General features: G+C 56.1%; 4 protein-coding genes across 12 annotated transcripts in view; 1 reads left to right on the forward strand and 3 right to left on the reverse strand.

Moving 5' to 3' along the window:
* MAP3K12 (mitogen-activated protein kinase kinase kinase 12) overlaps positions 1–13,469 on the reverse strand; it is an 18,865-nt gene extending 5,396 nt beyond the window's left edge. For 2 of the 4 annotated variants that reach the window (XR_006219964.1, XM_042992397.1), the window contains exons 1-11: positions 13,303–13,469; positions 4,168–4,649; positions 3,662–3,845; positions 3,291–3,482; positions 2,859–3,017; positions 2,550–2,708; positions 1,775–1,883; positions 1,473–1,582; positions 1,222–1,338; positions 960–1,097; positions 144–765 (exon numbers count right to left, since the gene is read on the reverse strand). Coding sequence is in view for 3 of the 4 variants with exons in the window: in XM_042992397.1 (XP_042848331.1) it covers positions 144–765; positions 960–1,097; positions 1,222–1,338; positions 1,473–1,582; positions 1,775–1,883; positions 2,550–2,708; positions 2,859–3,017; positions 3,291–3,482; positions 3,662–3,845; positions 4,168–4,612 (2,235 nt within the window). In the remaining variant the exon portion in view is untranslated. Of the gene's footprint in view, positions 1–143; positions 766–959; positions 1,098–1,221; positions 1,339–1,472; positions 1,583–1,774; positions 1,884–2,549; positions 2,709–2,858; positions 3,018–3,290; positions 3,483–3,661; positions 3,846–4,167; positions 4,650–5,233; positions 5,675–6,646; positions 7,435–13,302 lie in introns of those variants that run through there. The other 2 variants (XM_042992398.1, XM_042992399.1) reach the window with 2 other exon arrangements.
* Positions 13,470–14,427: 958 nt separating this feature from the next.
* On the forward strand, positions 14,428–20,258 carry TARBP2 (TARBP2 subunit of RISC loading complex). Of its 4 annotated transcripts, none has more exons than XM_042992423.1 (9): positions 14,428–14,563; positions 15,879–16,048; positions 16,861–16,963; positions 17,534–17,629; positions 18,212–18,284; positions 18,497–18,614; positions 18,924–19,051; positions 19,463–19,664; positions 19,824–20,258. In XM_042992423.1, exons 2-9 carry the CDS (start codon positions 15,889–15,891, stop codon positions 19,979–19,981), a joined length of 1,038 nt encoding a protein of 345 aa, XP_042848357.1. In that variant the 5' UTR covers positions 14,428–14,563; positions 15,879–15,888; the 3' UTR covers positions 19,982–20,258. The 4 variants fall into 4 exon arrangements, with proteins under 4 accessions (XP_042848357.1, XP_042848355.1, XP_042848358.1 ...); XM_042992421.1 differs by lacking the exon at positions 14,428–14,563 and adding an exon at positions 15,143–15,324; XM_042992422.1 differs by lacking the exon at positions 14,428–14,563 and adding an exon at positions 15,463–15,573.
* A 377-nt stretch (positions 20,259–20,635) lies between these two features.
* NPFF (neuropeptide FF-amide peptide precursor) lies at positions 20,636–22,573 on the reverse strand. Its single transcript, XM_042992425.1, has 3 exons — positions 21,192–22,573; positions 20,863–20,988; positions 20,636–20,770 (listed from the first exon to the last, which is right to left on the reverse strand). The coding sequence occupies exons 1-3, from the start codon at positions 21,435–21,437 to the stop codon at positions 20,636–20,638; spliced, it is 507 nt and encodes a 168-aa protein (XP_042848359.1). The 5' UTR covers positions 21,438–22,573.
* LOC102956760 (cyclic AMP-dependent transcription factor ATF-7) overlaps positions 20,920–26,070 on the reverse strand; it is an 89,383-nt gene continuing 84,232 nt past the window's right edge. The window contains exons 13-14 of one of the 3 annotated variants that reach the window (XR_006219967.1): positions 26,005–26,066; positions 20,920–20,988 (exon numbers count right to left, since the gene is read on the reverse strand). The gene's annotated coding sequence lies outside the window, so the exon portion shown is untranslated. Of the gene's footprint in view, positions 20,989–21,302; positions 21,379–26,004; positions 26,067–26,070 lie in introns of those variants that run through there. The other 2 variants (XR_006219965.1, XR_006219966.1) reach the window with 2 other exon arrangements.

Below are 26,070 nucleotides of genomic sequence, written 5' to 3' on the forward strand. Positions count from 1 at the left end.
GGACTCGAGGAGGGAACGTAGTCATAAGGGTTAAGTAGGGAATGGTTTAAGATGAAAACCTAATATGGGAAATGAGTTACGGACTGGGGGTCCCAGGGAGAACAAGGAAAGGGAAAGAGCTTAGGAACCACCCCATACTTTACCTGGCTTCGGGTGACAGCAGCCCTGTACAGCAGTGCAGCTGGGGTCAAGTGTTGGGACCCAGCCCGGCTTCCTCCCCGTCCCGCTGTCCCTTCCCTTCCAGTTCCCAGCAGCCCTACGTCACCAGGCCCTACTGGTGGAGGTGGCTCCCCTTTGGCTCCCCCAGGTGAATCTGGGCTGGTGGAACCAGGTGCTGAGCCCTCACTCGGCGGGGTGTCTCCCCGGGCTGGAGGTGGTGAGCCAGGATCCCCTGCTCCCCCCGTGGCCCCTCGGCCCCGGGCTCCCAGTGCTGCTGACAGCAGATCCGGGGACGATGACGACATCTTTCGTAGCAGGAGGTCATGGTGGAGCCCACGGAGGGCTGGAGGGCAGGCCTCCCAGGCTGAGGGTCCCCCTCCTAGCCCCCCTGGGCTTCCTGGTCCCCCAGGTTCATGGGGCGGCAAAGCTGCACGAAGCCCAGGCAGGTCTCCGCAGCTGCCCTTGGCGCTGGCCTTGCGGTGACGAGTCTTCCCACGGCGAGTCCGTCCTGGCGAGGGAGGGCCCTTAGGACACCCAGGAAGCCCCACCCCACTCAGGGCAGCATCAAGTTTAGGTAGCAAAGATTCAGTCTTGAGGATATCTGGCCTGGGGGAAGAGGGACAAAGTACAAGTCTGAGATTCACAAATTGACTCACTGAAAGCCCTCCCTAACCTTGGGTAGTACGAAGCACATCTCCCCACCTATAGATCAATCTTCCTGGCCTCCTTGACCTCTACCCATGCCTCCGGCATTCCCCTTACCATTCTTAAACCTTGGCACTTGTGAACTCTGGTCCCACCTTTTACTGTGAGGTGACAGTTTCTGTGGGACGTTCCTCTTCTTGATGAGCTTCTCCATCGTGTTCCCATGCAGGAGGCCTCGGGAAGGGTGTGACTTCAGCAGACCTGGGCACCTCCTCTCTAAAGCTTGTTCCCTCCTAAAGACCAGACACCTCAGTTGGGCATGTGGTCAGAAAGGGGGACCCAGGCTCAAGAGGTTCACTGCGTCACACACTGCTCCACGAAGACTGGAGATCTGGTGCACGGGGAGCACGCGGTTACCTGAGCAACTCCCGTTCCTTGAGCTCCAGCTGCAGCATGAGGGCATTAAGTTCCATGTACAGGTTGTTGGCTCTCTCCAACTTCCTTTCATAGTGCTCCCTGATGTCCAAGGCGTGTCTGAAACAGGCAGAAGGGTCTCCCGGGTGACCTAGTGTCACCTGGTGCCGTAATCTGTCCCAGTCTCTGGGAACTGGTCCACGGTCCCTGCTGTCCAGACAGAAGGTGTCCCCTTCCCAGACACAGGCACACACCTGAGCTCCTCCCGCCTCCGCATCACCAGCTCCTCTTCTAGGCGGTGCAGACAGGTCCCTTCTGACTTAATTTTTTCAAAGTGCAGCTTTACCTCTTCGCGCCACTCTGCCTAGGGGGTGGACAGACAATGAGGGGTGAGGGACCGACCTCACACCTGTAGGAAGCCTATACAGGTGCTGCCCTGCCACAGACCAGGAGCAAGAGGGGAGTAGGCGTAGGACTGGTCAAGATGGGGTCTCGGCCCTTCCCCGCCTCCCCACAGGGCAGGAGTTGAGGTATTCCTTTTCCACCCATAGCACACCTGGGACTTAAAGTAAGTCTCCTGGGGTGTGGAGAGGACGTCGGCTGAGGCTATGTCCAGATGCAGCAGGATCTGGCGGAATGATGGACGATTTCGTGGCTTGCTGTTCCTGGAGGGAATGGAGTTTGGAGGAGACAAAGGGATTATTTCAGGGAAGACCAGAAAGGAACGAGGGCATCCTTTTCCAAAGCACGTCCTGGAGAATCCTAGAATGTAGTCTATGACAAAAGTCCCGCAGTAAGGAAGCCTATCTAATCCTGTTTTCCAACTTGTTTGCCAAAACACCTTTTTCTGAGTTCATTCCATTAAAAGAAACCTACTGTGGGAAATGGTTAACCAAAGATTAGAAATCTTCAACCCTCCCTTCAGAGTCTAGGTCCCAAATGGGAGTCCAAGGCCCTCCTCCTTCCTGAGTTCTAGGGCGGCCAACTTGAGGCTCAAACCCCCATGCTGGGCAGCCGTGCCTGCCCTTCGCAGGCGCACCAGAGCAGCTCTGGATGGTGTCCCTGTTTTACAGACGAGGATGCCACTAGCTCGGTGTTGCATTGCGCGATCTACTGTACCCTCGCAGGTTCTGGATCAGTCCAGCAACACTCCGCTGGAAACTGCAGTCCCCTTGACCCGTGCCCTGAATCCAGGGGCCTTGGAAAGCCATATGAGGGAGGTCTGTCCCTTTTTCTGTGTTCAGGATTCTGGGTCGGGATGCCTGGGTCCTAGGTGCTGGCTAATCATCAGCAACAACCCTGTGTTCCCAGCTTTGCCAGGCCACCCTTACCAGCACTGGCGAAGCAGGATTTTGAAGCCGTCCGGGCAGCTGGAGGGTACAGGCAGATGGAGACTGTTGCTTCCTACGCCCCAGATGATGGCTGAGGAATCCACGTCTTTGTAGGGGATCTCTCCAGTCAGCAGTTCCCACAGCACCACACCAAAGGACCTGGGGATAGATAAGAGGGGACATCCCTTGGGAGGGGCTCCCTCCAGAGGCCCTGGCTATCAGGCTCCTCTCCTTGCCTCAGGCCCCCGAAGCTCCCTCCTTCCCCGGGGCTGGCCACCTGCCAGTCGCAGTCCTCAACCTGGCCCTCACCAGATGTCGACCTTCTCAGACACAGGCTCATTGCGGATCACTTCAGGGGCCATCCAGGCTACTGTCCCTGCAAAGGACATCTTGGTGCTCTTGTCACTCAGCTCCTTGGAAGTGCCAAAATCGGAGATCTTCACCACATCGTCGTACGTGATTAGCATGCTGGTAAAGATCGTAGTCAGCTGGGGTCCAGGCCCCTCCGCACCTCATCTAGCTGCAGCAGCTAACTGCCTATGTGAAGTCCCTTGGGACACCCAGAGGTAGGGGGCTTGCCACGGCCCTCCCGAGACAGGACTGTCATTTGAGAGGGGTTTTTGAGACGGCCACATGAGCTTAGGACAGGGTCTGGAAGCTGGGACACGGCTACGCTAAGAGGTGGGGTCACCTGCAGGAGACCATGCGCACCAGCTTCTCTGTGCGTGCTTGCTTACTCACTTGGGGGACTTGAGGTCTCTATGGATAATCTTGTGCAGGTGCAGGTAGTTCATGCCACCGGCGATGCCCATGGACCAGTCAACCAGCAATGAGGGGGTGACAGGGCGGCCGGCCCGCAGTACCTCGTACAGCTGGCCCTGGGCGCAGAACTCCATGAGGATGCAGTAGCAGGGAGCCTGGGTGCACACGCCCCTGGGGGCCAAACGGCGGTGTGAGGGCCTCAGCCAGCCCAGCACTCCCCTGATTCACACTTGGAGCCCCCGTTCCCACCCAGCCCGTTCGGGCATCGTCTCTAGGAAAAGGTGGAGTTGATCCCTGCTGCCCAGGCAGGTCCCTGCCCACAGCAGAGTGGCCCCTGCCCTGGCCCTTACTTGAAGGTGATGATGTTGGGGTGCTTCAGCTTTCGGAGGTGCTTGATGTCAGTCTCCTTCAGGTCCCGTACCTTCTTCACAGCCACCTCCTCCCCGTGGAAGCGCCCCAGGAAGACAGCGCCCTGGGCCCCTGAGCCCACCCACTGCAGATCCAGGATTTCCTCAAAGGGGACCTCCCAAAGGTCTGTGAACAGGAGGCACAGTGCCACAAGGCTCAGAGAAAGCCACACTCGGCCTTGTGACGGGCAGGCGGGGGGAAAGCGCTGGGCCGGCCGAAGTGACTCAGGGCGGCCGAGGCTGAAAAGCAGCCAAAGCAGACCAAGAAGACTAGGTTTGGGGGACCCGCTGTGGGAACAGACGGGCATCCTACGAGGCAGGGAAGTCGGCGGCTGGTGGACGGATAAGGGGCCGTGGCTGGGCTTGGGGAAGCAAAGGGTCATCAGGTGATGAGGCGGCGAGGGCCCACAGATCTCGGTGAGACGGGCCCCCGCGAAGACGCGGCCTACCTTCCTGCTGCTGCTTGTGCTCGGTGGAGTAGGCTTTGCCAATCATGGTCCAGACGGGGCGCAGGCAGCCGAAGAGCCCTTCCAGGAAGCCACTGCCACTCTGGCACTGCAGCCGCACCTCATCTGCTCGAACTCTGGACGCCCGACTCTCAGGGGACCCAGTGGCTCCCCCTGGGCCCCCTGCATCCTGCTCGTGAAGCTGCAGGACACTATTGGCAAAAGGCTCGGGGGGTGGCTCTCCACCTGGGGAGGGGCTGGGTCCGCCCCCACCCTGCCCGCTGAGCGGCACCACATCTCGAAGTACACACTGGGTAGGCGTCAGGTCCTTCTCGGGGGTGCAGTCGGAAGTGTCTGGGTCGAGCTTGCGCATGGACGCCTCACTTAGGGTGGACACGAAACCCCCAAAGGAAGGGGAGGGTGTGCGGGTCTCGTGGAGGCAGGCCATGGCCTCTGGGCCCCGGTGTGGTGGCCGGCGGTGGGCCCTATGGAAACAAAGGAAGGAGGGACGGTGGGCCCGAGGTGTGCCAGCTTGGAACGCTCACCCCAGAGGCAGGGAGGCTGGGTGGGGGATCTGGGCTCACCACAGCCCTCCTGGAAACCACACTCAGCCTCCCTCGCCCTCGGGTACCCTCCACGTTTCACCTGGGACCCCTCTAAGGAACCCTATCCACAAACTGGCTCTCAAGCATCTATTAGTAACATACCTGAGTATCATTTTCAAGCAGACACAGGTAACAGCCCCACTCAGGTACGTACATACTGGTAAGATAGGTCTGAAACTCAAGTACTCTGGTCACAGACTAGTTCCCTTAGCCTTGTAAGATTACTGAAAGTCCCCTCCGGAGCTCATTTTTCTTCCACTTGAAGCTCCCATGCACATACACAGGTCACATAAAGGTCTCTCAGGCATGCATGTTTTGAGTCTCAACCGTAGCACACAGTAGGCACACACTTAGATCTCCCTCGCACTGAGGCACAGGCGGGTGACGCTCAGGCACTCTTCGATGATGTTCCTGGGCCTCCCACATACCGGTGCTGCACCCGGGGCTCCCGCTCATGTACTTACACGTGAAACAGCCGAGGCCTCTCAGGGACACTAAACTCGGGTGAGAGTCATCCCAAGGCACCCTCAGGGCTCCCATCTGGGTCTCCCTCTCCAGGGCTCACGGGTACACACCCGGGCCTCGCCAGTAAGTGAAGCCCGCAACCAATCAGCTCTCCTGTCCCCGACGGGGGCGGGGGGGGGGGGACACACACAGCTGGGGGCAAAGGTGGACCCAGAGCAGGTACAGAAGCAGGGTCAGAACGAGGTTGCCTACTGCTTCACCCCCCTTAGCACTGCCACCTGATCTGCTGCTCCCCCAGGGTGGTGGTTACAGAAGGCCCCGTCTCCTTTCCTCTTTCTCCATTCCCATCCCCAGCTGCCCAAACCAAGGACCAGCTTTCCAGACAGGGGAGATGTGTCCCAATTTGTAACCAGGTGCTATTTAAAAAGTAACCATTAAACCAAAAAAAAAAAAAAAAAAAAAATCTGAATTCTAGCCTTTGCCACTTCCTGGCTGTGTGACCTTGGGTAAACTGGATCTGGGCCTCAATTTCTCCAACGGTACAAAGGGGTAAGCGAGCTCTCACTCAGGCACAGCGAATTCTTCAACCTATCCCAAACCTGCCCAGAGCTTGACAGCTGGAGCCCTGGTCTTGTCTCCCTCCACCTCCAGTGAGCTAACAAATCATGAGATGTGAGGATTCCTGAGGACAGGGATCCTCTAACTGTTCCTCAGAATAGGGTCCTCCCCGAACCCTTGCACCAGAGCCTCGGAATCACAACGGGCGAGGAGGGACAGGAATCCACACATAAAAAGGGGTCACTGGATGATGACACAGATAGACCTAGAGGTTTGGCACCTCGGATGGCCTCAGCTCTTGTAACAAGTTTCCAGGCCTCTCAAGGACTTTTTCATTGGGTGTGGGGTGGGCCTAGAACCTGCATATGTAACAAGCACCTCAGGTGGTTCCTACTTGAATCTGGCCATCTGTAAAGCTGACCCAGTGCCATTCTATTCTCTTGAGTCCTACATTACTGTCTTAGTTCAGGCCTCGTTAGCTGCGTCACTTAGCCCAGAACTGACTCGTAGTCTATACTTTCTTGGCTCCCCCTGCTTCATTTTCCACCAGCCCTTTCAAGGATCTTTCTAAAACACAGATTGGCCAGGACCCCCTCTTCAGTTTCAAACCCTTTAGTGACCCTCACTGCCCTTGGTCCAGCAGCCTAGCCTCATCTCCACGCTCTGGTCCCTCCCCAGCCTCCTCTCCCACTGCTGTTGGTACCCGGGCCATACAGAACTGTGCCTGATACCAGGATACCGTCGGGCTTTTGTGCCAGGACATCTAATAATAACGGCTAATGGAAGGCTTCCTATGTATGTTAGCCTCTGTCAGTAGGCGCATTAACTCATTTAATCCTCAAAATGAAACTCACCCCTAGTGACAGAGGTATTGGATAATCTGCCCAGGGTGCCTTAGCCAGGAAGAGGCTCAAGCTCCGCCCCCAGGCCTTCTCTTCTCAAGCCCCATCTCTCCAAATCTCCATCCTCGAAGTCTTCTTCCTCCCTCTCCCCGCCACTCTGAGTTCATGTCCCTTCTGGGGCTGGCACAGCCCCCCCGTGCTTCCTCCGTCATGGCTCCCATTATCCTGGAGGCACGGTGTGTTCGGGCGTGTCTGGCTCCTCTGAGAGCCTGGACTCCTGGAGAACCCCTAGCTTTCGCGCAACGGGATCCCAGGGCTTCGCCAGGAATCAGGTGCGCTGGCAGGACGGTCGTCTTCAAGACCGTCCCTACACCACGTACTCAGTAGCTCCCTGGCTCTTCGCCACCACCCAGGGAAGGAGCCGTTACCATTGGTCCCTTTATATTCTGCAGGAAACTGAGGCTCAGAAAGCTTAAGTCACAGACCCAGCCTCTCAATCCTCAACATATGCTACAAGCTATCGGCGCCTCGGAGGGGTTAGATGCACACTGCAATGCCAAAGACAAACACAAGCCGGGGATTTACTCTGCAGGACCCGAGGGCTCTCGCCTGTGCCCCCCAAGTGCTCCCGCCGGGCAGGTGCCCAGCGAGGAGGGGAGGAGGGATTGGGCCGCTGGCAGGTCCCGCGGGAAGCCCCAACGAGGGCCCTTCGAGGCGGGGACGAAGGGGTTACGGCCCCGGCGCCCCCTCCCCCTTCCCGACCTCCTTCCCGGCCATCACGTGGCGCGGGGCGCGTGGCTGGGACCAGGCGGGGGCCCGGCGGCGGAAGGAGGGGGTCCGGGCGGGGAAGGGGAGGGGACACAGCGGGTTGGGGGAAGCGCTGGGCGCTGCGGCGTAACCATGACGACTGGGCCCGAGGCGGCGTGTGAAGTCACCAGGACAAGATTAGCCCAGAGTCACGTGAGAGGCGACGGCGGGGGCGGGGCTGCGCCTGGGCCCCGCCCCTGACCCGGGCAGGCCCATGTGCCGATTACCTGGAGGGCTGCGGGGACGGACCCCGGTGCCCTCCGCCGGCCTCTTGCGTGCTCCCCTCCTTCGCATACCTCCTTTGACCCGTCATGCAGACAAATATTCAGCCGGGGCACCGAGAGGAGGGAGAGCCGACTTGGGTTGGCATCGGGGGTGCAGTGCCACAGAGAAAGCAGGAGATGGGGAGATAGGGAGACGGACACAGAAAGGGCCACAGGCACACCCAGGGAGGGAGGGACGAGCTGAGAGATTCACAGAGACTGAAACAGAGCGAAGCGCAGGCAGAATCAAATCTGGGAAGGATGGACTGAACAACTGGATGTGAAAAGCAGAGAGGACGCTGAGGAAAAGTAGCTGAGAAATAACTGGAAAACGCGGAGACCATCTGCGCCGTTCCCAGTTCTTTACTATTTAGAAGCTGAGCCTTGACTAGGCACAACACCTAGGTTTTGAAAGGAAGTTTTCAGCCCTCGCAGGGTGTTTGGCCACTAGGATGACAATGCTCAGACACTTGCCGCCAAGCCTCCCTCCAGGTCACCAGGCTTCCCCAGAGGCCCCTCCAGTATCCAGGACTAGCAACTGGGGAGACGGAGAGAGAAGCCATTTCACCTGTTTGTCTTTAGGGCGGTGGGAGTACCTGAAGTACGAGATGGGACCCAGGGAGAAGGAGGGAGTCTAGCCAGGCTCCTGAGGCCAGCCCCCATCCTGTTTGACTAATGTGGCCCATCCAGACTGACCTGAAGGAGTAAGGGGAAGTGCAGCCCCCAGGGAGCTGCAGTCAACTGGAGATTCCTCTCCCAACACACCCCCTCACGGTTTCCTTTATCTCCAACCTGCCAGCTGTGTCCCACTGTCCCCCCCCCCCCCCCAGCTGGGCCTTGGCGCCAGGGCTTTGGGGGCAGATCACGGGCTTGGAGCCCCTGGCCTAGACATTTCAGTCACCCTGGGGGAGGGGAGCTGTCTCCCTAGCCATCAATTATGCATCAATTATGGGGGGAGGGCAGGGATGTGACAGGAGGGGGTGGATATCTCTGTCATTTTGTCAACCATATTTACCAAGTGCTTACTGTGCAGAACTCCAGATTGGGTGAGGGGACAGAGTGGTCCCTAAACTATACATCCGCCAGGGGAAGAGGCTCTCCGGACACCCTGGGAGGTCCTAATTCAGTTTCAGCTACCAGATCCTCTGCTTTGCTGGTGATTCCCAGAGTGCCCCCTCAGGAGCCTGTGGTGGGGATGGGGGCAGGGAGGTCCCCCCGTTTATTCTTCCTCCTGGAGTCTCCCGTCTGAGGTGCTGGAGGCTTGTGGCCAGGGAACCCTTTGAGTTCTTTCCTGTAATGTCCTGTTCTAACAGCACAATCTCAAGGCCAAACTGCATGTCTGGCAGTCTTGGGGGCTCGGTGGAGAGGCAAGGCCGTCTGTCTAAATTGCGGGCTTTCACACTGAGCACTCACCCCTGTCCTGAACCTGGTTGTGCACTCAAGAATAAAAGGAAGACTCCCCGGCTCTCTCCAGTGGGGGTGGGAAGGCAGGTCTTCGCAGGGAGGGGAGACCCAAGATGTTGGGACGCTAGTTCCACCTCTGCAGGTTTTGAAGCTCCTGACCGGGTAAGGGACTACGACCTCTCCTGACCTTGCCTCCTGGCCACTGGCAGCAGCTGTTTTTCTAAATTTTGAATACAAAGTTCTTCACACAGGGAAAGAACTACAGCTTTCTCAATACCTGCATGAGGGGGAAATGTCTCCCTCTGAGAACCTGGGGTACACTGGGGATCACCTCTAAATCCAGGCGTTTCCCCCCCCAACCCGGGGCCATATACAGGTCAAGCCCTGAGACCCCCTAGCTGCCACCACCTCTTCTTCCAGTGGGCTGGGCAATGACAGGGCTGGGGGAGGTGGCAGGGCCGTTTAGGAAAAAGGAGCCAACTTTGGATTTGGAGAGATCAGAGCCAGAACCTCAGTTTTGCCACCAGTTAAAGACCATAATCCCTCCAAGACTCCCAACCCTATCTTACGGGGTGGGGGGATGGGTTAAGATGATGTGGGGGAATGCCTTGAACACAGTGCCTGGCTCCTGGCTTTGTCTTCCTGGTTAGCTGGCCACCAGGTCTCTCTTTGTGGATTCTGGAGAGGCCATCTCTTCTGTCTGACCAGAAAAAGGGAGACTTGGTCTCTGACCTTCTACTTCCCCAGGACAAATCTTGACTTCAGGCTCCAGGGAAAGCAGGTCACAATGGCAGTGGTGTGCTAGAGTCCCCAGCCACTGCCCCTCCAGATCCTCAGTCCTTCCTCTGCAAAGCCTACCTTTCCACTCCCCTCTCGGCTAAGGGAGAAGGCCTGCACTCCATACTCAACCCCTGGCCAGTGTGGCCCAGGATCACCCCTCAGCCCTACCCTGTGAGGTCAGAAGCGAAGGGGAGGGAGGGGTAGGAGCAAGGTATGAAGGGCCACAGGGTCCCTCCTACTCAGGCCCTCAGGTGGACCTGGAAGAAGTTCAGCACATTCAAACAAATAGCTCCTGAGTGGGGGTGTACATTTAAAAAGATGTGGAAGACAAAAAATAATAAAGAAATAAAGAAAGACAGATTGATCGATTGATTGATTTTGGAAGGACAGATACCAAAGTGTAACAGTTTCTAAGTAGGGGGGATTGTGGGTGTTTTTATTTTTCTCTTGTGACTTACCGATTTTTTCTAATATTTCAGTAATAACTTTGAATTATTTCTAAAATAATAACAAATTGGGGTACCTGGGTGGCTCAGTCGGTTAAGCGTTCGACTCTTGATCTCGGCTTGGGTCGTGATCTCACGGTTGGGGAGTTTGAGCCCCATATTGGGCTCTGGGCTGATAGCATGGAGCCTGCTTGGGAGTCTGTCTCTCCCTTTCTCTGCCCCTCCCCTGCTCATTTGTTCTCTCTCAAAACAAATAAATAAACTTAAAGAAGTAAAATAATAAAAAATCGATTTTGAATTGAAAATGAGGAAATAAAAATTCAGAGTGCTCATCCATTCCTGTCATCTAACTTGGGACAGTGTGCTATCCAGGGAGGGTGGGTGGCCTGGGAATCAGAGAGGCTTGGTTGAGGTCCTATCTCTGCTCCGGACCAGGTGGGCAACGTGGAGTAAGAGACTTCTGAACAAACCTGTTTCTTCTCTCTCAAAGGGCACAGTGGTACCACAGTATATAACGTGGTAGCTAAGAAGACAGGCCTGGGGCAGCAGGCCCGGGTTCAAGACCTAAGCTCTTGACACTAACTGCTTTTCAGACTTTGAACAGATGACTTTTTTTTGCTTTTAATAAATGTTTTTTTCATTTTTGACAGAGAAAGTGCAAGCAGGGGAAGGGCAGGGAGAGGAGGGGACAGACAGAATCCCAAGCAGGCTTCGTGCTGCCAGTGCAGATCCTGACGTGGGGCTCGAACCCACGAACCCTGAGATCATGACCTGAGCTGAAGTCGGACGTTCAACCACTGAGCCACCCAGGGGCCCCCAGTTTCCTCATCCCTAAAATAGAGATGATGATAACACTACCCAACTCTTAGTCTTGTTTTTGACACTAGGAAGAGAATACAAATAAAGTTCCTAGCCCAATACCTCGCACGCAGGAAGCTCCCATAAACATTAGCCATGCGGAAAGTGCCTAACAAGCAGTAGCAGATTTTTTATAAATGTGATTCCCTTCTTCCCCTTTTCCTCGTCTGCAGCAGAGAGGGTACAGGTGGAAAGAGAGGTAGGCAAACACGAGGGAAAAAAGGAGAGCAAAGAAAGACGGAACCAAAGAACAATGGCTTTTTATCCTGGATGATCCTGAGTGGCCTCTACGATAGTGTCCCTGCCTCCTCACGTCACCTTTCCCCCAACACACAGATGACCCTGGTACTTCTGGGAGCACATGAAGCAGACGGACCAGTCTCTGGGACTAGCCCCTCCTGAAGCCCTCGTGGGGCCTGCTGGCCCATCTCCACAGTATCCTCCTTCTGCCCAGGGAGGGGCTCCTGGAGGGGTTGACTCCCTAGTCCCTTCCTCTTTCTGGGCCCAGGCAAGAGAGAGGTAGGGCCACACGTGAGAAGCCACTGGGTGAGTCTGGGGTGGTGGGTACTAGGACTTAGGGTCCTCTTCCTGGCAAAGCCAGATGACCACATTATTACTTCCAGGGGAAGGACTGGGAAACACCACCTGGTTTTGAGAGGGTTTCTGTCACCCTCAGCTGTAAGGACACGCAGGACGTCCAAGCCAGTCCTCACTTAAACTTCTTGCCTCCTCTGCCCATAATGGGCTTTGATCCGGGGATGGGTATTTAGTTGTGTTTTCATGGGTGCTGGAGTTGGGGTATCACGCTGTTGGTCTCCCCAGCATCACCTCAGTGCCCACTGTGAGAATGGATGAGTGGCAGGCTCGAGAGGGCAAGTGATTTTGGCCAGCCTGAAGCGTGAGATGGGAGAGAGCAGGCCCTGAATGAAGCTCTGGGGAACTTTGCTGTCTGGACAGGAAGGCCAGGGAGCGCTTGAGCCCTTTCCTTCCTGAATCCCTTGTGCTTGCCTTCCCTTGGTATGACCCTCAAGTTGAAAATCAGAGCTCCCAGAGCCATGGAGTCGAACCCACGAGTTGGAAGGGAATGTTATTTGGAGGGAGGCACTGCTGTGGCCAAGAGGACTCTGGGTGAGGCATAGACCTCAAGCACACTGCCTCTTGGTTGAGGGCCACCCACCCACTCTCCTCCCAAGAGGGAGCAGGTGCAGAGTTAAAGTCGCTAAAGGCGGGACTCCTCCCTCTATGCTCAGGGGCACCCCACCAATTTCCGTCCATTAGCTATAGAGCCTCTGACCCCTTCTCTTCCCGCTCCTCAGCCAACACCATGGTTATCAGGAGTCACAACTGTGTGGAACAGATTCTTGCTTATTTTTAAGCCCAGGAGTTTGAGAAATGTTTGGGGGGAAAGGGAGGAGGTTCCTGAAAGGCCTGGGCTGGGGAAGTGGGTTAGGGGAGACACAGGAGGTGAGAAAGAGGGAGAAAGCCACAAATGAATGGGGGAGGGGAGGAAGCAACAGCTGGATGGAGAAGGTGAATGCCACAGCTGGAGGCAATTAGGGGTATCAGAGGGAAGGGGAGGAGGACCATCACCTGGGCATCCAGGCACAGGTGCTCTCAGCCTATAACCCTCAGGTGCAGTGGGCCGAGTGTGGGAGTGGGGGTGGTGGGGAGGTGGACGGTGGGCGCATCAGGCCCCCGTCCTTCCTTTCCTTCCTTGAGGGGACCCAAAGTCTTCCTCCTCCTTCCCTCTTCCCCTTCTGGAGGATGAGTGGGAGGAGAGGAGGACGTTCTCTTGTCCGCTGTCCTTTAAGTCTGTCCCCCAATCATCTCCCCCACCCCCACCCCATACGGTCCTTTCCAGCTCTAGAGGCCCTTCGTCTCCAAGCTGGGCCGCGGCGTCCCTCCGCTCCGTTCCCCTCCTTCCCATCACCACAGACGTCGGGTCCAGGTCCCCAGTTCCTCCGCCCCACAGCCTCAGCATCCCCGCGCCACCCTCCCCCACCCCGCCACATCTGCATCCCGACCCTCCCTCTGCACCCGGATCCCAGGACAGGGACCCATCCCTGCCCTCTACCCCCCCCCCCCCCCCCCAACTCGGCCAGGCTCTCACCTCGGGGGCTCCGCGGCCGCAGCACAAAAGGCGGCGCTGCTGCAGCTCGGCTCCGGATGCTGCTCCCGCCTCCTCCTCCTTCTCCTCCTCCTTCTCTCCTCCCCCCGCTGCCCTCGACCGGACCCGGGGCGCTGCCACAGGCGATGCTTGTGCGGTGTCCGGGTGCACGGGTGTCAGCCCCAGCTTTCTCCCCCCACCCCCCGACCCCTAGCCCCGTCCCCACTCGGCTCGAACTCCCGCTCCTTCCAAGGCCCCCGCCCCTGGCCCCCCGGGACGGACACGCCCTGAGCGGGGGATGCTGCGCTGGAGCCGCCGGCCTCTTAAAGGAGCCTGCTGCTGCCATCCGGCGCACTCCAGGCTCTTCCCTGGCCCTTCTGGGCCCCTCACCTCCCTGCAGGCGGTGTCTGGTGGCAGTCGCACCTCGGGCCTTACGCTGATTCCGTAGGAGCCCTCTATGACCAGCCTTATAAACTCCCTCCTACACCCTTAGACAGCAGCCCCTCAACATGGGACCCCCCCACCCACACCCGCTCAGAGCTCTAGCATTGCTTCCCTTGTCATACCGCTATTGCCAGCTTTCCTTCCCCTAATTGTCACCACTCCAGTTCTACCCAATTGGAATCCACTCAGCTCAGTGCCCCGTCCCCCTTCGGTGTTGCTCATTATCATTCCGAGATTCCTCTGGACCTCCACTACCTGACCCGTTCTCAGAACACTCATTAGACTCAGACATTTTCGTGATCTCTCTCCAAGGTCACAAGATTTCCCCTACATCTTTTGACTCCGTGGTCGTGAGACTTTGGGGAGGAGAGACTGGAGCTCTGGGACTCAAAAATACGTGTTCTGCTCTGCACCTAGATTAGTGGATTCGTTTTAAAAGACCAGAATCCTCTCTTGCTGTCTCTTCAGCTGAGAGACCCAAGACCCACAGCAGAAGGAATGAGACCACGACATGCGTTAGTCCTTCTAATCCTGTTGTCCCAACCATAGCCTGATTCTCAGCACCCAGAGGGGGTCTCCTGGACAGCTGCAAAAAGGTTGACTAGGGACACTCTAAACAGGCTTTAGAAAAGAACTGAAACCAGACAGGCTGCGGGCCAGAATTAAGGGAAAGGGGGGTGAAGGAAAAGGAAGCAGAGGCTGTGAGACGAAGGCTCGAGGGCCAGGAGCTTAGGCCGCGCGCTGAGGGGGAACTGCCTGAGATGGACTTGGCCTGCTCCACCGCTTGAGGGGCAAAGAACAGTTTCCTCCCCGCGTCCAGGTAAGGAAGGCCCATCCTCCGAGCCTGCAGAGCTAGGATCCGACAGCCGCCTCACCACTGGACCAATCACAACCTCTCTTCAGAAAAGAGGCGGGGCCAAGGGGAACTGACTCTTTCCTTGTCCCCGCCCTTCTAGGTAACGTAACCAATCGCAATCTGCTGGAGCAAGTTAGCGCAATCGGAAATAACCAATTATACCGCGAAGCTTTCCGTGCACGCCTGACCCTGCCCCTCCAGCTGCGACAAATATGGCGCGCGAGCTCCTGGGTTTTGTAGTTTTCTCGGGATTCAAAGGACCGGGTGCTCGAGTTACCCCTCACCGCCCCGCCTCTAGCCTCTTCCACTCTACTAGTACGCATGCCCGCCCCGGGGAGGGGAGACGCGGAAAAAAGGCGGAACGCTATTAAAACACACACACATACACATAACCACCCTCAGTTCGGGAAGCGATAGTGGAGGGCTCTGCTCCTCCCAGAAGGCGGTGCTGCCTGGCAGGACAAACCACTCGGAGAGTTGTGGGTCGGATAGCTCCCCTCCCGATGGAGACTCATGGAGTCAGGTGGGCGGGGGACTCCATGTCCCAGCATGCCCCGCGGCGGGCCCGACCGGCCGCGACTCGGGGCTTGGCCCCGGCCCTAGCTCGTCGGCTGTGTATTGGGGCGCGTGGAGGCTGCAGTCACGGTGGCGCCCGCGGGGACGGAGGTGGGAATGAGTGAAGAGGAGCAGGGCTCCGGCACTACCACGGGCTGCGGGCTGCCCAGGTGAGCCGCCTCGTACCGATCCCTGCCGGGAGAAAAGCGTGGCGCGGTGCGGAGGAGTTAGCGGCGCGGCCCCAGCATGCACCTGGCCTGAGGGTTGTTCCCGGCAAGCACTGGGGTAGTGGGCCGTGGTTCCCGGCATGCATCCCGGCAGTGGCCACTGCCTCCTGCTCTAAATAGTTTGGGTTGGCCCGGTTCCCAGACTGCACTTGGGGCACTGGGCTTTAATGCCCCCGACCTTCAGTGCATTTGGTGGGTACCGGGTCCCTGGCCTGCACTGTGTCAGGGGACATGCACTTGCGACCTGCACTGGGGTACAGGATCCTCTTCCCTAACCGAGACAGGAACAGTGCATTCCCCGCTTGCTCTGGGGGCAGTGGACCCTGCTTTCCCAGCCTGCATCTCTACTCCACATTGAATCCAGCTAGTGTTTGCTGTACTGTCCGGGGTCCCCTGGACCCTATGTCCCCCATGGTGTGCCTGGGTTTGATAGTGCTTGGCCAGGTGGGTGCAGAGTTGGAGGTGTGATGAGGGTCTGTGCCTCCCGCCTCCCTCAGTATAGAGCAAATGCTGGCAGCCAACCCGGGCAAGACCCCGATCAGCCTTCTGCAGGAGTATGGGACCAGAATAGGGAAGACGCCCGTGTACGACCTTCTCAAAGCCGAGGGCCAAGCCCACCAGCCTAATTTCACCTTCCGGGTCACCGTTGGCGACACCAGCTGCACTGGTGAGGAAGGCTTGGGCAGCCTGGCTGGGGTGTGCATTCACAGGGCCCTACTGGCTTTGTTTCTTGGAGTCTCTTCCCAGTCGTCTTCTCTGAGGCCAGTGAGGGAAGGAGAGATTTCAGGGGGAAAAGCCACTGTCTGGATTGGGAAAACGGGTCTGTGAGGAGGTGGGTAGGACTTGGGAGAGTTGGAGGAGCAAGCAGGACGGCCACAGTGCTCTGGCAGATTGCCATCATCCTAGAGGAGAAGGGGGAGATAAACCCAAGTCCCAGTGAAGTATTTGGGGGAGTATGTGTTGGCTGCACTGGTCTCTGTTCCAGGTGCTTGACCAAATTCCCAGTTAATCTTAAACCAGTCTAATCCAGTGACGTAGATGGTAGTATCCTCATGTTGCATATGAGGAAAGTGAGACCCGGAGAGATGCAACGACTCGTGCAAGGTCCCATGCCTCGTAAGTGGCAGAGCCAGGCCTTGACTCTAGAGCCTACCCTCTTTCTACCTTTGCAGTCGTCTGTCTGTATTGAGAGAAAAGAAAGTGCTTCCCAGGGGAAAGTAAGGCAGGGAAAGAATCCACACCCCAAGGTGTGTGAACTCAGGAGCAGTTTATGTCCGACATGACTTGATTTGGGGAGCTCCTGGGAAGATAAAAGCCCTTCCTTCCAGCAGCTAGTGTAACGCTTCCAGTCTTGGGCAGGGGCACCTGGTGAGTGGGGCTTGGTTGACTCCCTCCAGTTGTGAGGAGAGAGGCTGTGGGATGCTGGTTTTTCTTCTGTCCTCCCAGTGACGTCCAGTATTGCCCACGCCCCTCTCCCAGGTCAGGGCCCCAGCAAGAAGGCAGCCAAGCACAAGGCAGCTGAGGTGGCCCTCAAACACCTCAAAGGGGGGAGCATGCTGGAGCCGGCCCTGGAGGACAGCAGGTGAGGGAGGAACAGCCAAGGCTTCCTAGAGGCCCTGCCAGGAACGCAGGCCCCTGTGCGGCCACCTCCTCTGCCCAGTAGGGCTGGCCTGGTGACACTTAGCCGCCTCAACCTGGGCCTCTCCCTGAGAGTGTCCTCTGGACGAGCTGGATGCTTCCAGGGCTCCTGCTGCTGTGAAGGATCCTTGGGGGGGGAATGTCAAAGGGCTGTGGCTGTGGTTTGGGCCCAGGCTCGGGAGGGTGTGGGGCGGAGGCCGAGGCTAGAGGGGCCACTCCCCAGCACGCCTCCTCTGTCTAGCACGTTGTCCCTCCTTCCTCCACACGTTCATTGGAGTTTGTAGCCTCCGTGTTTCTTGAGTAGGAAGAGACCCTCCTTCCCCTTCTCTCAGTCTTTTTGATCCAGTGTTTGGCAGCAAAGGATCGCTGGTGGTTAAGCTTCCCTGAGTCTTTGGCTGAAGTGGAAGAAGTTTTCTTAGGGTCAGGAGGACCTGGGTCCCCACCCTCTACCCTCCCCCCCGCCCCCCCACCCAACACATGGGTGTGAATCAAAGGCCCCCTTCCCCTCGGGAAGTTCTTTTTCTCCCCTAGACTCTTCACTGCCTGAGGACATTCCAGTTTTTACTGCTGCAGCGGCTACGACTCCTGTTCCATCTGCTGTTCCAACCAGGTATCTTGTGTTTCCTGACTGCCTGAAGGGGGCGGGGGGGTGGGTGGGAAGGAAGGGGTCCTGGCTTTTGGTCCCCCAGCCTTTGGACTCAGGCTGGTCAGGCAGGAGCAAGTCTGAGAGTAAACAGGATGGAATAGTTGGGGACCAGCATTTGAAGAATTCGTACCAGCTGGTAAGCTCTTGGGACAGGAGGGAATTTATGATTTTTAAATAGCCACGTGGATGATATTTGGCCATGTCTGAGGGTCTTGCAGGCCCATTTGCTTCTGAGTTGGTCACATGATGGTCCTGTGTGTGCGTCCCATCAGGTGCTTCCAGGGACTGGATATACAGCCCCTCTCCCACTGTCCTGGCAAGGTGATGATCTTTTGTTCCAGAAAAATCTCAGTGGGCCTGGGCCCTGGAAGAGACCTCACTTGGGTGGGAGGGGGAGGAAGCAGGCTGGATGTTTGGACAGACAGCTGCCTGCCGGGTGGGGTGTAGGGAAATGGTCATGGGGACGCCGAAGCAGGGCTTAGGACTCATGGGGAGCTGCAAAAGGGACAGCCCCAGCAGCTTTGGCCTGGACCCTTTTTCCTTCAGGAGCCCCCCCATGGAGGTGCAGCCCCCCGTCTCCCCTCAGCAGTCCGAGTGCAATCCTGTTGGCGCTCTGCAGGTGTGCCCCCATCCTCATTTCCCACGCATGCCTGTCTTCCCTTGAACCTGGGGCCATGAGGGACGGTCATGTGGGGCTCTTCCCCTGTTCTGAGGGCTTTTCCCACATCCTTTATTCCTCCTCTAACCTGGAACCTGAGGCTCCCAGGGGAGGAAGGAGAGGACGAGTCTTTTCTCACTCAGCCTTGCACACCCTTGTCTCTCCCTTCCAAGGAGCTGGTGGTGCAGAAAGGCTGGCGGTTGCCTGAGTACACGGTGACCCAAGAGTCTGGGCCGGCCCACCGCAAAGAGTTTACCATGACCTGCCGAGTGGAGCGTTTCGTTGAGATTGGTAACCGGGCGGAGGGGAGTTCTTACAGCTACTCCAGCCCCGGCCGCAGGCAGCTCCTAGCCTCTCTCTGCCAAAGCCCCGCTGTCCTGGCTGAGCCCCTGGCTCGGCTCCCTTCCTCCTGGCTTCTCCCTTGCACTCTGCCCTTTGCCCCCCTTCTGGCTGACCAGGTTCTCAGGTGCATGGCAGGTCCAGAGCTCCTCTTTCCAACTGACATCCCGTGAGGGGACCCTCAACCTTCAAGTTTGAGCTGGGTGGAAAGCACTGGGTCTGTTGACGATCATAATCCAGTAACCCTCTCCCCACACGCAGGCAGTGGCACTTCCAAAAAGCTGGCAAAGCGTAACGCGGCGGCCAAAATGCTGCTTCGAGTGCACACGGTGCCTCTGGATGCCCGGGATGGGAATGAGGCAGAGCCTGATGACGATCACTTCTCCATTGTGAGTGGTTTGTGCGGGCCAGGCACTGTGGTCCATCCTCCATGCCAGGCAGGGCCCTGGGGACATGGGCCTGTCGCTCGGGAGTGAGCCTCTTCCGGTCCCAGGCCTGCTTCTCCCCATTTTCCTACCAGACCGAGTTCCTTGGGCCCCCTCTCAGCCTCAGCTACAGGCCTGCCTGGTGAGTGCTGTGGGGAGCTGACCCAGCGCAGGGGCCCTGCAGCCTGCTGCTACTGGCATGAGGAAGGCTGCCTGGACCCCTCGTCCAGAGTCTAGTAGTTAGAGGGGCCAACTCGGGGAAGGCAAGCTGGATGAAGCATTCATTCTGTGGGCTTTTCCCTCCTTGGCATTGAACGTTCGGTGCCTGGGTCTCAGCTCGTGGTTGCATCTTTCTCACTGTCCCCATCTTGTCAGGGTGTGGGCTCCCGCCTGGATGGACTTCGGAACCGGGGCCCCGGCTGCACCTGGGATTCTCTGCGAAATTCAGTGGGAGAGAAGATCCTGTCCCTCCGCAGCTGCTCCCTGGGCGCCTTAGGTGCTCTGGGCCCTGCCTGCTGCAGTGTCCTCAGTGAGCTCTCTGAGGAGCAGGCCTTCCATGTCAGCTATCTGGATATTGGTATGGCTAGTGGGGAGGCCGGGGATGGTGGGGACTGAAGCAGAGCAAGTACAGATGGGCCGACGGGGGTTGGGGAGGGCATGATGGTGATGTGGATGTACCCCTCCCGGCTCTGCCTTCCCACCCGACCACGCCTCCCTCCTCTCTTTTGCTCTCCAGAGGAACTGAGCCTGAGTGGGCTCTGCCAGTGCCTGGTGGAGCTGTCCACACAGCCGGCTACCGTGTGTCACGGCTCTGCAGCGACCAGGGAGGCAGCCCGCGGCGAGGCTGCCTGCCGTGCCCTGCAGTACCTCAAGATCATGGCGGGCAGCAAATAAAGCCCCAGCCGGACTCACGGACGTGCACCCCTGCTCCCTGCCCTTCTTGCCCCCAGCCTATGTGTCTGCTCAGCTCTGGTACCCCTGGAGGTGCCATCTCTACCTCTGACACAGACTGCCTGCCTGCAGGCTCAGGACATAGGGCCAGGAGCCAGGGACTCCAGGGCCTTGGCTGGCTCAAGATCTGGCCTCCTGTCACTGGTGGTGACGAGTGGGAATGAAATCAGGGGGCTCTCCTCTAGAGCCCAGAATAAACGCGCTGCCTCTTGGATTCTTACGTCTGCTCTGGTTTCTCTGACTGGTACTGATGACAAAGGAGGTTAGCACCAGATTGCCTCCCCTGTTGTGCCTCCCCACCTGGTTCCCCACACGTCCCCACACTTGCCTTTCTAGTGGCAGGAGGCTAGGTACAGTGACCTCCGGGGGCCCCACTGCCTGTGCTCCTGCGGCGCTCGGGTTTTGTGGAGATGGAGGGGGCCGTGGTTCTGGTCCCAGGGCTCTCCCCCAGCCCTTTGAAGTCTCATACAGGCAGACACATGGATTCAGAAGCTGGACAGCTTTATTTGGGGGGTAGGGGGGGAGTGGGGGGGGGTAAGGGAGATGCGGCACTTTCAGTTGTGAGCCTTGCACGCAAACATATCAAGGGATGATGTGTCACTTCTTCCCAAAGCGCTGAGGGGCAGCCAGGCTCCAGAACGGGGCGCTCAGCTCCTCCCCGGCTCGGGGACCCAACTGCTCGCTGCTCCAGGAGCCCCGGGTATTTCTGCCAAACCTTAGAAGAGATCCATCCTCAGCTGTAGGTCCTTTTAGCCCCTCCCAGATCGCCCCCTGCCCCTTTCCTGTCCCTCTGGCCCCTGCCTTGCCCAGTGTCCCTCTCAGACTCCCCTCTGGGGCTGAAACCGAAAGGCTGAGCTTCGGCCGTGTCTCTGCATGGCCTGGAGCAGGGAGTGCAGGAATGACCCAGGGGTCTGGGCCTCCTGCAGCGGGCGGGGCCTGCTGTCTTCCTCCTGTGGTACAGGGCCATCGGGGAAGGAAGATGGGCAAAGGCCTTGGATGTTTAGGTCACCAGGCAAAGGGAAGCTGAGGAGCCATTTCCTCAGATATGAGGACCCAGTGAAGACACTGGCAGCCCGAGTATCTGAACTTGGAGCTCAAGCCTCCCGCTGAGACAGAAAAATGGTGACATGGAGAGGGGGTGGTAACTTACCACGAGGATCTGCCGTCCTTCGTCTTGGCCCCCTGGTCTTTCAGCACAGCCCCAGTCTGTTAGCAGCAGCACCAGCAGCAGCACTGCTGCCCGCCTGGAATCCATCCTGCCATCTGCCCTCCTGCGGCTATACCCGCCTCTTATACCTGCTGTGCTCCGGCCCCTACCCCACAGCAGCCTGAGGGGGGATCTAGAGCAGGCAATGGAAACGCACGGCTCCATTAGGAGCCGCCTGGGACCCCCTCCCATGGCCCCCCCCGGGACTTCCTGCTCCCAGCCTCCAGCCCCCAACCCCTAAGCCTGGAGTTAGAGACTTTATTAGATGCATAAATCCTGTCTCCAGAGCTCAAGAAGCATCATTAATTGCAGATGTTTTGTCAGAGCCAGGCCCTGGGGGGCCTTCAAGAACCCCCGATTTCTCAATAGGTTGGAGAGCGCCAATTGATCACCTCCTCTTTCCTTCCTTAGAGAACAAAAGCATAGAGGAAGTCTTCTAAAGAAGGGCTAGGCATTATGTCCCGGGACAGAGGGAGGAACTGAGAGCCAGGGTTAGAATTAGCCAGAATGACGGAGCCCGATCCTTGCCATGACTGTGGCTGCATCTGGGGTCATCCAGACCATTCACACCCTTGCCTACATGGCTCTTGGGAGGGTTGAAAATGGGATCACTATTCTGAGATTTGCCTGTGGACAGAAAAGTGGGATACAGAAGGAGACTACAAGGTTTCAGAGCCCACACAGTGGGGATTGCTTCAAATCTCTGCAGACTGATCCTGTCTTCACACTAGAGAGCGCTGCTTAGGACCCGCCTCACCTGGGCTTCTGGAGCCATCCTCTGCAGTGAGGCACTGCTGCCACCCTGTGGCCACAGCTCCGCACTGTCAAGTCTGGTCATTTCCTTTTTCTGCTCTTTGAAGGGTGGTGGTTGGGGGGGGGGAGATGAAGGTTCCTAAGCCTCATTCTAAGGAGTCACAGAAAGGCAGGGGCAGGAAACTGGGGTTGGAATATGGCTCTGTTCACCTCCTACTAGTCACCCCATCCTCTGCCTGGCTCTGACCTGTTGGAGCAGGTGACAGGAATTCTGCCTTAGGAAAAAATCAGGAAGGGGGTCCTTCAAAGTCATCTGATACAGTTTCCCTTCTGATCCTAGAATCCCTTCTTCAACTTCCCCTGTCCCCGCCCTGTGTGGCTCTCTAGCCTGTGCTGGAGAGGTGCCATGAGGTAAAGAGTCTGTGGATCAGTCTTGGGCAAGCCATCTCTCAAAACCCACAGTCTCCTCACCGAAAAACATGGCAACGTTAAAAGGAACTACTTTCGAAGGGTGCCTGGGTGGTTGAGTTGGTTAAGCGTCTGACTTTGGCTCAGGTTATGATCTCGTGGTCCATGAGTTCAAGTCCCACGTCGGGCTTTGTGCTGACAGCTCGGAGCCTGGGGCCTGCTTCGGAGTCTGTGTCTCCCTCTCTCTCTCTGCCCCTCCCCCACACTCTTTCTCTCTCTCAAAAATAAATAAACATTAAAAAAAAATGGGGCACCTGGGTGGCTCAGTCAGTTGAGCATCTGACTTTGGCTCAGGTCATGATCTCAGTTTGTGAGTTCAAGCCCCACATCGGGCTCTGTGCTGACAGCTCAGAGCCTGGAGCCTGTTTTGGATTCTGTGTCTCCCTCTCTCTCTGCCCCTCCCCAGCTCGTGCTTTCTCTCTCTCACTCTCAAAATAAATATTGAAAAAAAATTAAAAATTTTTAATAAAAGAAACTACTTTCCAGGGTGAGCATTATTTGAGATACTTTTTGTAATCCATTCGGCACAGGATCTGGCACAGAGCAAGTGTCCTCAAAACGTTAGCAGTGGTGATCCTTGCAGAGAGTCCCAGTGAATTTTCCATCTCCTGAGACAGTGGTGGGGCAGACTTATCCGTGTGCCATGCTGGCTTCCGTCTCCTGTGGCCTCCACCAGGGGTCTCAGTGTGCCCCACTAAGTCACATACTGTTGCACATCTTTCATGTGTGCAAGCCTTTCACGTATTTGATTCTTCCACTCTATTTTTTAAGGGGACTTCCGTCTTTTAGCAAGCCAGCTAGCAACCAATCTATAACTTTGGATAGGTAGAATAGAGCAGGTTTTGATCTGCATGTTCGAGATACTAGGTTTCTATTAATGCGGCCTCCCTCTGTAAGCTTGGTCTCACAGTTGGTCCCAAGCACAGAACCTGACACTCATCATCATCACATCTTGGAATGTCACCGCTTCTTAGAAGGGAGGAGTATCCAGTCCACGAGCAGATGGTTTTTCTGTGGGAAATGGATCCTATACCACATCAAGGCCTCTGTCTGTTCTTACCTGACAGAAGTCCAGAGGGGCAGCGTTGTGAGGGTGTGTGAGCCATTGCAGAGTGGCTCTGGGGTCAGACAGAGCCATTGTAATGCTAGCACGTGCACATCACCATGAGCCTTGAGCAAATGTCAACCTAAACCTCAGTTCATCTTAAATGAGGCATTACCAAGGGGTTGTTGTGAACAGAAAATGACTTAATGAATGCAACACATCTAGTGTTACACCCAGCACAGAGCAGCCAGTAAGTGTTTGCTACCCTGATTCTCCTAGTGTCTCTGATCATCAATTACAAGTGGATCTGAGCTGAGGCTCAATTCAGAAAAGGTCAGGTCTAGCTAACTTCCTATGTCCAGGATGGAGACAGCTATCTTCTTTGGTACGAACAGACATATTGCTGGTTCAGATCCAGACCACTGCAATAAAGTATCGCAATGAGGCAAATCAAATGAATTTTTGTTTCCCAGTGCCCGTAAAAGTTATGTTTACATTATGCTATCGCCTATTAAGTGTGCAAATGTCTAAAAAAATCATGTCCATACCTTAAATTTAAAATATTCCTGGGGCACCAGTATGGCTCAGTTGGTCAAGCATCTGACTCTTGATTTCGGCTCAGGTCATGATCTCAGAGTTCATGAGATCTAGCTCTGTCTCCAGCTCTGTGCTGACAGCGTGGAGCCTACTTGGGATTCTCTCTTAAAATAAATAAGTAAAACTTAAAACAAAGTTAAGATATTGCTAAAAAAATGCTAACAATCATCTGAGCTTTTTAGTGAATGGTAATTTTTTTTTTCCTTAAGTAAGCTCTACACCCAGGGTGGGGCTTGAACTCAGCACCCTGAGATCAAGAGCCAATGCTGCACCTACTGAGCCAGCTAGGCCCCCTGCAAGCTGTAATCTTTTTGCTGGTAGAGGACCTGGCCTTGATGGTGATCACTGCTGACTGATCAGGCTGGTGACTGCTAAAGGGTGGGGGTGGCTGTGGCATGGCAATTTCTTAAAATAAGACAATGAAGTCTGCCGCATTCATTAGCTCTTCCTTCCATGAATGATTTCTCAGTAGTGTGCGATGCTCTTTGATAGCACTTTACCCACAGAATTTTAAAAATTAGAGACAAACCTCTCAAACTCAACCACTGCTTTATCAACTATGTTTCCGTAATATTCTCATACTCTTTTTTTTTTTTTGAAGATTTTAATTTTAAGTAATCTTTACACCCAACATGGGGCTTGAACTCATAATCCCGAGATCAAGAGTCACCTGCTCCACCGACCGGTACTCCAGCCAGACACCCCTGTAACATCCTACCACAAATATCAACATCCTTGGGTAGGCTCAAACCATCAACCTTTGGGTTAACAGCCGGACGAGCTAACCGGCCATGCTACAGAGATCCGCCCTGTAATATTCTAAATCCTTTGTCATTTCTAGTCTTGACAGCGCCTTCACCAGGAGAATCTGTCTCAAGAAACCACTTTCTGTGCTCCTCTGTAAGCAGCAGCTCCTCTGTTCAGCTTGGATCATGGGGTTACACCAATGTAGTCCCATCTTCAGGCTCCACTTCTAAGTCTAGTTCTCTGCTGCTATCTCCCCCACATCTGCACGTACTTCCTCCACTTGGATCCTGTACCTTCAATTTGTAAAAAACAAAACAAAAAATCCCCACCCTCTGCAAAGTGCAACTGAACAAGATACGCCTGCAGCTGGGATGGGTTAATTCTCCCAACTTGGGAAAGTGCCCTCCCTTCAGTCCCAGGTCTTCCAAAGCCTCACGATCTTGGCAGCTTTGGTATTTGGATTTCAGCAACTTATTTTCTCACCTTCTCTGGAAACCCATGCGCTCCCGAGCACAACACAGTGAAGACCACCACTGCCTTTCCCACTCTCCTGCAGAGACTCAGGCTTCCTACTTGCATCAGTTATACCAAACACCAACCACAAACAGCTTCTAAGTCACTTCTCTTCTACCTGGAAGCCCTCAGAGGCACCTGCTATCTCCTGGTCAAGTTCTGTAGCCTGGCTCCCTCTTCCTCATTTGTGCTAATTATCTAAGGATACATAAACATGAGCAATTACTAGTGACTGCCCTGCCCCTTGCCAGTTCCTGGCTATTATCTGTTTTTCTTGTGAACTCTTACCTGCTTTTAAATAAGCTCCACCCCTCACTTCCAGATCGACCTCTTCCCCACATCTTGAACTCCTGTGTGTGTGTTTGTGTGTGCACTCCCCTAGTCATGCTGGGAACTTTCTGAGAGTAGGGCTTGCTTTTGTTTTTTATTGTTGGGAGGAAGGTGGGGAAAAACACTGAAAGATAAGAGGCCACTTGCCTTCAGACACCCGACCATCCCCCATCCACATAAAGCACACAAGTTCTACAGCAAAGGCTCCCATAATGTGGAGGCCCTTGTGCCCATGGCAGTGCACAGATGTGAGCCCCTGTCTCTACGCCTTCTTTTGTCTTTATGTGATTGATATAAACCACCTACCTTCTCTAGGCTGTGTCTTCCCTGCATCAAAAGGAGGGATAAGAATCTCTGCTCCTTCTGTCCTAA

Source organism: Panthera tigris, chromosome B4, assembly GCF_018350195.1.
Source record: "Panthera tigris isolate Pti1 chromosome B4, P.tigris_Pti1_mat1.1, whole genome shotgun sequence".
Taxonomy (NCBI): Eukaryota; Metazoa; Chordata; class Mammalia; order Carnivora; family Felidae; genus Panthera; species Panthera tigris.

Bases quoted from the DNA above. Each gene is read 5' to 3' on its own strand.
- TARBP2 (XM_042992421.1), top strand. From the start codon at position 15,272: ATGAGTGAAGAGGAGCAGGGCTCCGGCACTACCACGGGCTGCGGGCTG. The intron at 16,964-17,533 runs GTGAGGGAGGAA...CCCCTCGGGAAG, and splicing joins CCGGCCCTGGAGGACAGCAG to TTCTTTTTCTCCCCTAGACT. The intron at 18,285-18,496 runs GTGTGCCCCCAT...CTCCCTTCCAAG, and splicing joins ATCCTGTTGGCGCTCTGCAG to GAGCTGGTGGTGCAGAAAGG.
- NPFF (XM_042992425.1), bottom strand. From the start codon at position 21,437: ATGGGAGGGGGTCCCAGGCGGCTCCTAATGGAGCCGTGCGTTTCCATT. The intron at 20,989-21,191 runs GTGGTAAGTTAC...CCTGTACCACAG, and splicing joins ACGAAGGACGGCAGATCCTC to GAGGAAGACAGCAGGCCCCG. The intron at 20,771-20,862 runs GTCTGAGAGGGA...CCTACAGCTGAG, and splicing joins GGTTTCAGCCCCAGAGGGGA to GATGGATCTCTTCTAAGGTT.